We start from the raw sequence: 13,137 nt of genomic DNA, 5'->3' as shown, positions 1-13,137 counted from the left end.
GTCTAGGCCCAAAACGTCAGCTTTCCTGCTCCTCTGATGCTGCTTGGCCTGCTGTGTTCATCCAGCTCTACACCTTGTTATCTCAGATTCTCCAGCATCTGCAGTTCCTACTGTCTCTGATATTATTAGGAAATATTGCTTTCCGGGATAAATTATACGTTTTGAAAAAAAAAATGTATTTATTTTAGTTGGAGGTGTACATCGATTCCCTCAGAAAAAGACCGTGATAAGCAAGGCCTGGAAACCTAGCCGGAATATAAAAGCAGGCTTTCACTTGGGCGTGACGCCAGCTGTCGTGAGAAAACGCTACAACCTTACTGCAAGTGCAGTTGGTTCTCATGAAAATAACAGTCAAGCTGTGGCACAGGTAATGCTGTTAGTCTGACCATATCAAACCCACTGGTAAGTTGGACTTTCAATATGACCTTCAAAATCTCTGTTCCCTGTTGTCAGTTAGTTGGAATAGTATTTTGCTGAAAGAAATATACATCGTGCCTCCTGAGGAAAACCACCACATTAGGCTTCAAATGACAGGGGCAGACACTGAATAGGAAGCAAAGGAACTTATGAACAGAGACCAAAAATGTAGTTGGTGATAGAATTGCGAAAAGCTGTTGATGAGGAGGAGCACTGACTTAGCAAACAGGGATCAAGGATCCAAAGATCATTCAGAAAGCTGGACAATGTGATCTGTGGCATTAGATTCAGGATTTTTCATGGATGATGGAGGAAGGCCTCACAAGACCTTGGAGCCAAATCAATTTGAATTGAGCAGGATAGATATGCTAATGAATAATCTAATAAACTAAACATGTTATTTTGTATATTTATTTCTTTAATTTTTGTTTGGTCTGGAAAATAAAGTTCAGATATTTGTTTTATTGAACATCATGCGTTTTCATTAATACAAATTACATTACAAATTTCATTAATACAAATGATACGTTGCAGGTTAAGCGAACTGAATTCTGTTCCTACGAATTAACCGGATCAACTGTTTTATCCTTCAGTTCCTGGGGCAATATTTCCACCAGATAGACCTCTCAGAGTTTATGGCATTATTTGGTAGCAGCTTTGTGCACCACAAAAAAGTGAGTAAAGTGATTGGATCCCAGGGCGGTATAAAGGCAGGTTTGGAAGCCAGCCTGGATGTGGAGTACATTATGAGTGCCGGTGCAAACATAACTACCTGGGTCTTCAGTAATGCAGGTAGGTTTTGGTTGAAATTGTGGATATAACTTTGTAACTACTTGCATGACAGATTAGCCAAACTATAGTGTGCCTTTGTGAGGCATTTACATTTCACAGCATAATCAGCCAAGCATGAGTCGTCTCAGTTTTGTTTTTTTATAAATATAATGAAGTCTCAAGATACTTCTGCTTTTACACAGCTTATGTCACCTGTTTAATCAGTAGTTGGTCACATGATGTTAATTTATGATATAAAGTTCACATGTATAAGTTGGGTAAGATGTAAAGTCCTGTGTAGAAATAGCATTCACTTGAAACATTTTGACTAAATATGTCATTGTGAATTTGATAAACTCCTGAACCAGCCAAACTCTGTTCATTACAAATAATGTTAGGAATTTTGACCTTTCTTCCTTTATTATTGTCCATTGACTAAAGTAAATCTGTAAAAAGAAGACACCATAGTCTCCACAAGTTTCTGGAAGAAAAAGATACTTGCTGAAATAATGTCCAATATTTATCACAACAATTTCACTGAGTTTGAGGAGAGTAATAAGTGGTTTTTAAAATATTGTTTTCACCAAAAAGTAATTAAAGCAGAGAACATTTCTGTTTCTTAGGAGGAGATAAGCATTGGAAACAGGCTCAGACTGGAGTGACTTGATGTTGCTGAGTCAGTTAGAGGTGGGGTGGGATAATGAGCTGAGCTTGCATTAGTACTTAGACTACTGAGCCAGCCAGTAGACTGAAGGAACTGGAGTACCAATGAGCTTATTCAGCATTGAGTTAGGCAGAGATTCTGAAATTTGTAAGTTTCCAAAGGTCTATTTCAGCTTCCCCAACCACACACATGAATCAGAATGGTTTTGTAACTTTGCAGCTGGAAGATCAGAAAAACCTTGTCAGATGCTGTGAATGTCATCATTCTGGAAAAGTGATATGTACGTGCAGAGTCAAAGGTTCAAGTTGAGTTAAATTTAATTAATCTCCATTAATGCTTACATATTCGCCCTCCTGCTGCTCAGAAGTGGAAGTTACTGTGAGAACACTTGCTGAGCTCTTGCAGAAAGCAATGGTCTCAAGGGATAGCACTCCACATCTGTGCACTTGAAAACGGCAATTTATTCCAGGTTATGCAACTACAATAATGCCCTGTAGTTCGACGTGTGTTGGCAGATTGAAGGTTGCAGTTGTGAATTAGTGTCGCCATGACTTCTGGCCACCACTCATTTTTGAAGGTTTAAGATTTCGTGTGTGTGAGAAGATTCTAACATGAGTCAGTTCCCTTTCATTCTGACATACTCAGGAATAATTCGTGGGCTGAACAGAAATGTGTTTTGGGTTGTCTTACATTCTCCCTACTCTAAACTGAACAAGTTCTTCATAACTTTATCCCTTTGTTTATCCGGATAATTGCAAGGAAAATGTAAATTAAATATTGTTGATCTGTGCAGGAAGACACGAATCCCAAGAACCCTTTCTTGATTGGATGATGTTACTGAGTAATATGTCATCAATTCCATGGGTCCACTCTGTCAGTTATGGAGATGATGAGGACAGTCTGTCTCTGGCATATTTGAACCGAATCAACATTGAGTTCATGAAGGCAGGTGTACGTGGACTCACAATACTCTTTGCTTCTGGTAATTGCTTTGAATTTTATGACAAATGGCTTCTAAAGAAAGTTCTTTTTTCCACTTTTAATTCTGCCTTCACATGATGCATTTAAACTTGGAATCAAGAGTGTCTTTTCTAAAAATTTAACACAACTTGCAGAACACTGAGGTACAGATGGACGTGGGTGACCTGAGACATGGATCACAAGAAGTTAACATGCAAGTATAGCAAGTGATTAGGAAGACAAATAGGATTTGGTAATTTATTGCAAGGGAAATAGAATATAAAAGTAGGGATGTTTTTGCTACAGGTGCACAGGGCGTAAATAAGACCACATCTAGGGTACAGTTTTGGTCTCCGTATTTAAGAAAGCACATAAGTGCATTAGAAGCTTTTTGGAGAAGGTTCACTCGACTGATTTCTGGGATGAAGGGATTATCTTATGGAAAGGGTGGACAGGTTGAATCTGCAGCCATTGGAGCTTAGAAGAATAAGAGATGATCTTATGGAACCAAATAAGATCCTGAAGGAACTTTATTCACTCAGGGGAAGTGGGCACTGCTGGCTGGGCATTGTCCATACATACTTGTCCTCAAGAAGATGGTACGGAGTTACCTTCTTGACAAGGTGGATGTTGAAAGGATGTTTCCCCTTGTGGGAGAGACTAGACCTAGAAAACAGTTTAAAAATAAGGGGTCTTCCATTCATGAAAGAGATGAGAAAACATTTTCCCTGAGGGTCGTGAGTCTTTGGAACTCTCCTATTTTTAAAGCAGCGGTAGTTAAATTCTTGACAATAATTGAATCATATCAAGACTATACTGGAAAGTAGAGCTGAGGACACAATCAGATCAGCCATGATTTTATCGAAAGTCACAGTAGGCTCAAAGGGCTGAATGGCCTGCTGCTACTTCTAGTTCATTGGAACCGTTTTAACTACAATGTTGTTGGCTCATTGTGCGATACATATTCAGTTTGTGAAGAAATAGCAGGGAATTCAGTCAGCATAAACATGTAACAGAATATTTGAAAGTTATTCATTTTTGGTTCTTTGGCACAGGTTTGAAATTAAAGAATTTTTTTGGCAATTTTTAGTTTAGCTGCAACCTAAAATGATATTGTTAAATAGTCTGCATTAGTTCCGATAACAAATAGTATATGGTAGTTTGTGTTTCAATCAACTTGATGTTTAGTCTAAATCCCCAAAAATTCATGAAGAGATTATACGTGTTAGCTGTATTTACAATCAAACAATATCTGTTAATACCATCCAAAAGGATGTATTTCATTTGTATTTGTTGTTGCAGAAGATGAAATATGTAAGAGGTGTAGCAAAGATTGACTATCAGAATTAAGTCTCCTTCTCTACAGTCTATCAATAAACATGAAAATAGCAAAAAAGAAATCACCAAAGACATTCATTCACAAATTAGTCTTGGCAAGTACTGTATCAGACAGAGAGTCTAATCTGATGGTGACGTTGCACTGTATTCCTGTGGTATTCCTATTCCGATGATTTGTGGCTGTTTGAATTCGGGGACCAGAACCTTGCTTTCCCCAGGGGAATGTGGATTTAATTTAAATAGCAGTAATGCTTCCACCTAACATTTTCAAGATATGTCCGTCAAAGTCTAAAGAGTTCATTTTGTTTTCAGGCCGTTAGGTAGAGAGAAAATTCTGTACGTTACTCACATCATTAAAATACAGCATAATAATGAGCTCTGCATCTTGCGAAAGTTGCAAAACCTTAAACTTTTAATTGTAAAAGCTGGTGGAAGGGGTGATGTCAGTTGAATTTTAACATTCATTTACCTTATGGACAGGTGATGATGGTGCAGGCTGCAGAGAGGTTCGAAGAGGCGTAAATATATTCAGACCAAGCTTTCCTGCATCTAGGTAATATCTCAATACACTGTGCAGCTGCCCAGTTGGGTGGGTAGGTAATATTCAGCATCCCACTTGCATTGCGTCATCAAAACTCTTGACTATTATAGCGAATAGTGACACGTGAAATTATTTATATTTATTATTTCAAAACCCATAATAGTTCTCCAGTAACAATTAATTTATTTTTTAACATTCTAGGTAAAGTTTGAAAAGTTAAGTTTCTTCTGACCTAATATATTTGTTGCAAGAACTAATTGTGAATTCTAATATGCCAAACTAGAATTGGTAAAGATCAGAAATAGTATACTGGCAGTCCAGGCCATGGAAAAGCAGAGATCAACACGGATATTCACAATTTCCATTGCTCAGCTTGCCAGTGTGGGACATTTAGAGGTTAAATGTTTGCCCACACTAAGGGAACCAACATTAGCAAGATTCATCCCCCTGTACCCTGACCTAATTATTGGTTACAGCATGACACAGCCAGCTACCCAGTGAAAAGGGGTGGCATGTCAAGGCTGGATCAGAAGAAAGTAGAGTAGGAAAGCCAAGAGGAAATATTGGGAAAGACTTTGCAATTGGCAGCCAAAGTGGCTAAGGCATCTGCCCAAAGTCACTAAAAAATCTCAAACCATTTCTAGCTCGGGCTTCAACTGAATTCAGCTGGTGAGCTGTAGACATCAAACAGGTTCTTCCCTGCAGCATACCAGTTTAGTTAAGTCATTCCGACTTAGTTAAATGAATATCACCCACTTCTACTGAAAACCAAATGATAGCTTTGAGGTGGGAGCAGAGTGGTGGAAATTACCCACTACAGGGGCACGAGAATGAGACAGAAGATCTTTGTGCATTCAAGCTCCTATTTCCATCCCCACAGCCAACTGCTGGTTAGTCAGTTCACTGCTTGTTATAGCTTGGTTCAACATGTGTTTTGCCCTTTTGTAAATTAATATTGTATTTGAGGTGGTATAATTAATCCCATTTGAACATCTAGACAGGCTGCCATAGGTTATGAGTAAGTGAGATATGGGAAGTCGGGCGTGAAAGCCTGTCTCAAAATCAAATCAAGTAGGCGTTGGGGTTTAGAGGAACATTGAAGAATACAGCCAATATTATAAAATAACACTAAGAACTGCAGATGCTGAAGATTTGAAACAAAAACAGAAATTGCTGGAGGGACTCAGCTGGTCTGGCAGCACATGTGGATAGAAAGCAGAGTTAATATTTCAAGTTCTGTGACCCTCCTTCAGCCACTATTGCCTCTGCTGCTTAATACAATCTTTGGGCAAGACAGTTTGATCACTGCCAGCTGAGAATTGCTCCACAGTGTGGAGTTGGGTAACCATTTACTATGTAACTTATAACCTTTTTATTTTCATCAGTTGTACCCATACAGAAGACAGCATTTAGGGGTCATTAATTGTTATAGAAGAAGTTATTACAACGATAGATTTCAGGAAAAGATCCTATCATAGAAAATGCCATTATAATAAATATGTTTATTGTATGTGATGCTCAGCCATAACCAATTACTAAATTTCTTTCAGCCCATATGTCACAACTGTGGGAGGAACGTCCTTCAAGAATCCCTTTCAAATTACCTCTGAGGCCACAGATTACATCAGTGGTGGTGGATTCAGTAACGTGTTTAAGATGCCAGACTATCAGTTAAGTACACCTGTTGATCACTAAATTGATTTTGATTTTGTTTTACTGAAGGTGGCTTCCTAATGAAGAGGTATTCCCAGATGATGCAGACATAGGATCACCCAAAATAGATGCAGAAACTTAACTCATTTTAATAACGTAATGATGCTGAAGATTCCATATACTCCTACCTCCCCAAGAAAGACACATGTCAGATAGGATAATGGTGTGGCAGTAATAATTAGGACCTTTCTCCTACCTCCAGTTCAAAAAAGGCAGCATGGCATATAGGATAATGGTGTGGACGTTTTACAGTCCAAGATGTGAAGTGAGCCGCTCCTGCACCTTGTGCAGCCTGTGTGACCTTGGAATGTGATTGTAACTATGGCTACCAAAGTGAATAACTAAAGTGAATCTTTTTAGGCTGCAGGATATTGTTTGTGCTTCTCAAACATAGCTTACTAAAGGATAAGAGTCATAGTCATTGAGTCATGGATGTCCACTTATATGGTTGGGAATGCTTGGGGCCAGGATGTTTAATCGACACAGTGACCACAAAGAGAGTAAGTGAAGAGCCCGGAGAAGCACCCTGGTCCAATTCATGAGCTGGGTTCTTGCCCCTGCGTGCAAAGTGTCCTGGCAACAGAATTCCAGGTTGCATGTCTGTGTCTGTGTCTGTGTCTGAGTCTGTGTGTCTTTGTGTCTGTACAAAAGCAGCCACTATGCATGCACAAGCAGTAACTTTGCATGCACAGAGCATGATCCGAGGTTTTGGGGTCTGTTGTTCAGGGGAGCAACTCATGAGCTGGAGTTGCCAGGTACCCAATTTGACTTTCATAGCAGGAATTGATGCCATTTGTTTTCTCTGCAGCCCATGGCAGAATAGTCAACTGCACATAAATGTCATGAGATCAGGTACTAATGCATGCAAACAGACCAGTCTCCATTCACAAATGAAATTCTCATCCCCCCATTTAAAACGTGAATGTGAAAGCAGATTCTATTTTCTTGATGTCAACAACCGCACTTTTCTGATCTTGCCATTTTTTCCCAACTGATTCACTCTTGCCCACATTGTTCAGGGCTGAGAAAATTCACCCCATGTGTCTATTGCTTCTTGAATGTTCAATATATTCACGTTGTTCAACCATATAGTCATAGAGTTATACAGCACCAAAAAAGACCCTTCAGTCTGACTCCCCATGCTGACCAGATATTCTAAATTAATTTAGTCCCATTTGCCAGCATTTGGCCCAAATCCCTCTTAAACCCTTCCTATTCATATACGCATCAAGGTGCCTTTTAAATGTAGTAATTGTACCAGCCTCCACCACCACCTCTGGCAGCTCGTTCCATACACACACCACCCTCTGCATGAAAAGGTTGTCCCTTAGGTCCCTTTTAAATCTTTTCTGTCTCACCTTAAATCTACGTCCTCAGGGTGAATAGTCAAGGTCTTTCCCCAATCTCTGATGATTTTATAAACTTCTATTACATCACCCCTCAGCCTCTGCACTCCAGGGAAAGTAGCCCCAGCCTACTCAGCGGCTCCCTATAGCTCAAACCGTCCAACACTGGCAACATCCTTGTAAATCTTTTCTGAAGCCCTTCAAATTTCACAGCATCTTTCCTACAATCTGGTAGGGCAGAGAAAAATAACAGGGTTAACAAATGTTTTGAACTTGAGTTTTCATCATGCATTGGAGACTAAAATGACAGAAGATTAATTTTATTAGCTGGTTCTCAAAAGAAATCAAACTCCGGATAAAATAATCAATTCTCACAAAGCTGTAGTGTCCATTACAAGGTGTGAATCAGTTTTAAGTCTACATTTTTCTTGAAATGATACAAATAGATTTGATACATAGTTGAAAATAAAAGCTGGGTAATATCCAATTTCATTTTACAGGCTGCTGCTGTGAAGTCCTACCTTAGAAGGATGAAATCACTTCCCCCAGCTACATACTATAATGTTAGTGGCCGTGCCTATCCTGATGTAGCAGCTCTATCCGATAACTACTGGATTGTAAGCAACCTAATCCCAATTCCGTGGATTTCTGGGACTTCAGTAAGTTACATTATTTTACCCACGAATGTATTTCAGCAAATGAGGTTGTGCATGAGGCCCCATAATGAATAGGCCTGTTTTAATTTTCTGGCCCCAGTTCACTGGGAGTTGAGGGGAAAATATCTTCAAATCACTCCAAGACAGGTCACATCAAACAATTGGAAACTCGACTGGAAGATCAGTGAATGGGAGAAGGCAGTTACACTGCAACTGGGATGTTGAGATGGGGCTAGTAAGGAATCTATGCAGAAAGTTCAAGAACTCCACACCATCATGGTGCTTCTCTATTCTGAACCTGAATAATAAAGCACAATAAGGTAACATTTTCATGAAACAGATTAAAAACAAATTTTCCGATGTAAAGTCACAGAGTTTTACAGCATGGTCAACAAGCATCTCTCTAGTCCCAATTTCCTTCTCTTGCCCTGTAACCTTTATTGAAATTGCTCAGAGATGTTATTGTACACCTCTGGAGCAGGTGGGACTTGAAGTGGGCCTCCTGGTCCAGAGGTAGGGACACTACCACTGCAACACAAGACCCCTTCTCCCGTAGCCTTTTATGCTATGGTTCTTCAAATGATCATTGAAATGCTTCTGTAAATATTTTGATGGTTCCTGCCTCCAACAGTCTTTCAGACAATGGGTCCAGATACCCACTGCTCTCTGGGTGAAAAATTTCTTCCCTAGAGCCTCTCTCAGCCTCCTAGTCTTAAAATTATGGCCTTTGGTTATTGACCCTTCTACTAAAGGGAAAAATGTCTTCCTATCCATGCCCTCAATTTGTACACCTCACCCAGGCCCCCTTCAGGCTTCTCTGTTCCAAGGAAAATGGCCCCAAAACTACCAAGTCTCTCTTCATATTTGAATTGCTCCAGCCCAGGCAACATTCTGATGAGTCTCATCTGCACTCTGTCTACTGCAGTCACATCCCTTTAAGAATGTGGTGACCAGAACTACACTTGGTTCTCCAGCTATGGCCTAGCTAACATCTTAACTCCAACGTAACCTCCATTCTCTGCTCATAAAAGCATTTGCCTTCTTAATCACTTTACCTACTTGTCCTGTTGCTTTCAAGGAGCTGTGCCTATACCAACCAAGGTCCCTCTGATCCTTTGTAGTTCATAGGGTCCTCCCATTCATAGTGTACTCCCTTGCCTGAGCAATGTGCAAATTGGCATAGCGACATGAGTATAAGGGAAGTAAACACATGGCTAAAAGAGTGGTACCGGAAAGAGGGGTTTCTTTTCATGGGGCACTGGCATCAGTATTGTAACAGGACGGATCTGTACCGCTGGGACCAATGTTCTAGCGAAAAGGATGCATCGGGTAGTCATCAGGAATTTGAACTAGAAAGATGGCGGGGGAAGGGAAGGGTAAAACTCCAAGAAGGATAATGGCTAATGGGAAACAAAGCAGCAGGTTAACATCTGTCGGGGTGGATTCAACTGCATGGGAAAGTATGAAAAGAAAGGAAAATTCAGGAGAGATTATTGAAGTTTCCAGCACACACAATAGGACAGATTGTTTGGAATGAGTTAGGAATCAAACTTCAAGCACACTGGATAAATGAGTGACAATATAGGACTGAAGGTGTTGTATCTGAATGCATGCAGTGTTTGAAACAAGGTAAATGAGCTTCTGGTGCAGATCGAAATTGGCAGCTCTGATATGGTGGGCATCACGGAGACATGGCTATAAGGGGATCAGGACTAGGAGCTAAATATTCAAGGATACCCATATACACCCTATTGAAAAGACAGGCAGGTGAACAGAGTGAGTAGGGTTGCCTTATTAATAAGAAATGAAATTAAATCAACAGCAAGAAACGAACTAAGATCAGATGATGTAGAATCTGTGTGGGTAGAGTTGAGGAACCACAAAGGTTTAAAAAAAAAAGCCATAATGGGAGCTATGTACAGGCCTCCAAACAGTAGTCCGGATTTGGTGCACAAGATACACCAGTAGATAGAAAAGGCGTGTAAGAAAGGCAAGGTTACACTGATCATGAGGGATTTCAATATGCAGGTGGACTGTTAAAATCGGGTTGGTTTTGGATCGCAAGAACAGGAATTTGTGGAATTTCTACAAGATGGCTTTTTGTAGTTTGTGGTAGAGCCCAGTGGGGAACAGACAATTCTGGATTTAGTGATGTGCAATGAGGCAGACTTGATAAGGGAGATTAAGGTGAAGGACCTTAGGAGGCAGGGACCATAATATGATAGAATTTACTCTGCGATATGAGAGGGAGAAGGTGGAATCAGATGTAATGGTATTACAGTTGAATAAAGGCAACTACAGAGACGTGAGGGAGGAGCTGACCAGAATTGACTGGGCGAGGAGCCTAGCAGGAAAGACAGTGGAACAGCAATGGCAGGAGTTTCTGGGAGTAATTTGGGAGACACAGCAAAAATTCTTCCCTAGGAAAAGGAAGCATACTAAAGGGAAGATGATGCAACCATGGCTGACAAGGGAAGTCAGGGACAGCGTAAAAGTGAAAGAAAAACTATGTAATGTGGCGAGGGGCGGGGGAAGCCAGAGGATTGGGAAGCCTACAAAGATAAACGGAGGACAACGAGAAAAGAAATAAGGAGGTAGAAGACTAAATATAAGGGTAAGCTAGCCAGTAATACAAAAGAAGATTGCAAGAGTTTATTTAGATATATAAAGGGCAAGAGTGGACATTGGGCTGCTAGAAAATTATGCTGGAGAAGTAGTAATGAGGAGCAAAGAAATGGCTGATGAACTGAATAAGTACTTTGAGTTAGTTTTCACAGTGGAAGACATGAGTAATAAACCAAAAATTCAAGAGAGTCCAAGGCACAGAGCTGAATGTGGTGGCTATCACCAAGGAGAAGGTGCTAGAAAAACTGAAAGGTCCAAAGGTGGATAAATCAGATGGACTACATCCCAGAGTTCTGAAGGAATAGCTGAAGAGGTAGTGGAGGTGTTAGTGATGATCTTTCAGGAATCACTGGCGTCAGGGAGGGTCCCAGAGAAGTAGAAAATCACTAATGTAACCCCCCTGTTTAAGAAGGGGATAGGGCAAAAGATGGGAAATTATAAGCCGATTAACCTGACCTTAGTTGTTGGTAAAATTTTGGAGTCCATTGTGAAGGATGAAATTTTGGAATACTTGGAAGTGCATGGTAAAATAGGGAAATGTCAGAATGGTTTCATCAAGGGGAGGTCATGCCTGACAACTCTGGTAGAATTCTTTGAGGAGGTAACGACCAGGTTAGACAAAGGAGAGCCAATGGATGTTATCTACCTGGACTTCAAAAAGGCTTTTGATAAGGTGCCGCACAGGAGATTGCCGAGTAAGATAAGGGCCTATGGTGTTAGAGGCAAGGTGCTAGCATGGATAGAAGATTGGCTGTCTGGCAAAAGCAGAGAGTGGGGATAAAAGGGTCTTTCTCAGGATGGCAGCCAGTGACTAGTGATGTTCCACAAGGGTCAGTATTGACCACAACTTTTCACTTTTATGTGTTAACAATCTTGATGAAGGAACTGAGGGCATTCTGGCTGTTTGCAGATGATACAAAGATAGGTGGAGGGACAGGTAGTATTGAGGAGGCAGGGAAGGATTTGGACAGGTTAGGAGAGTGGGCAAAGAAGTGGCAGATGGAATACAATGTGGGAAAGTGTGAGGTCATGTACTTTGGTAGGAAAAATAGAGGAATAGACTATTTTCTAAATGGGGAGAATATTCAGAAGTCAGAAGTGCAAAGGGACTTGGGAGTCCTAGTCCAGGATTCTCTTAAGGTAAACATGCAGATTGAGTCGGTAGTTAGGAAGGTAAATACAATGTTGGCATTTATTTCAAGAGGACTAGAATATGGAAGCAGGGATGTACTTCTGAGGCTTTATAAAGCTCTGCTCAGACCACATTTAAAGTATTGTGGGCAATTTTCGGCCGCATATCTCGAAGGATGTACTGGCCCTGGAGCAGGTGCAGAGGAGATTCACGAGAATGATCCCAGGAATGAAAGGCTTAACATATGAGGAACGTTTGAAGACTCTGGATCTAAACTTGATTGAGTTTAGAAGGATGAGGGGGAATCTAATTGAAACTTACAGAATACTGAATGGCTTGGACAGAGTGGATGTTGGGAAGATGTTTCCTTCAGCCAAAGAGTGGTGAATCTATGGAATTCAGTGCCTCAGAAGGCTGTGGAGGCCATGTCATTGAGTATATTAAAGGCAGAGGTAGATAGGTTCTTGATTGTCAAGGGGATCAAGGGTTATGGGGAGAAAGCAGGGGAATGGGTTGAAAAACTTATCAGCCATGATTGAATGGCAGAGCAGACTCAACAGTGGCTTAATTTCTGGTCTTACGGTCTAAATGCTTGATAACCCTCCCAAAATGTATCACCTCACACTTGTCAGGATTTATTCTATTTGCAATTGTTCATTACATTATCTATTATATTTTATCTTCATGTGAAAACTTTATGTTGGCATCTGAGTTAAGTTAATTTTGAAATGTCAGACAGGAAAGATTTGATTTATTGTTGTCACATGTATCATACAGTGAAAAGTATTGTTTTGCATGCTATCCAGACAGATCATACCTTACATAAGTACATCAGGGTAATAGAACAGAATGCAGAATATAGTCTTACAGCTATGCAAAAGGTGCAGAGAAAGATCAACTTTAATATATGAGAGATTCGTTCAAAAGTCTGATAACCGTGAGGAAGAAGCTGTTCTTGAATCTGTTCGTCCATG

General features: G+C 40.4%; 1 protein-coding gene across 1 annotated transcript in view; it reads left to right on the top strand.

Annotated features, from left to right (window-relative positions):
• Window positions 1–13,137, top strand: part of tpp1 (tripeptidyl peptidase I) — a 38,533-nt gene that overhangs the window by 15,265 nt on the left and 10,131 nt on the right. The window contains exons 6-11 of the mRNA XM_048599618.1: window positions 189–367; window positions 1,011–1,209; window positions 2,646–2,834; window positions 4,631–4,703; window positions 6,242–6,362; window positions 8,251–8,409. Coding sequence (XP_048455575.1) covers window positions 189–367; window positions 1,011–1,209; window positions 2,646–2,834; window positions 4,631–4,703; window positions 6,242–6,362; window positions 8,251–8,409 — 920 coding nt within the window. The remainder of the gene's footprint in view (window positions 1–188; window positions 368–1,010; window positions 1,210–2,645; window positions 2,835–4,630; window positions 4,704–6,241; window positions 6,363–8,250; window positions 8,410–13,137) is intronic.

Source organism: Rhincodon typus, chromosome 8 (genome assembly GCF_021869965.1).
Source record: "Rhincodon typus isolate 14 chromosome 8, sRhiTyp1.1, whole genome shotgun sequence".
NCBI lineage: Eukaryota > Metazoa > Chordata > Chondrichthyes > Orectolobiformes > Rhincodontidae > Rhincodon > Rhincodon typus.
Note: the sequence above shows the minus strand (reverse complement) of the source record. Positions and strands in the feature narration are given on the sequence as shown.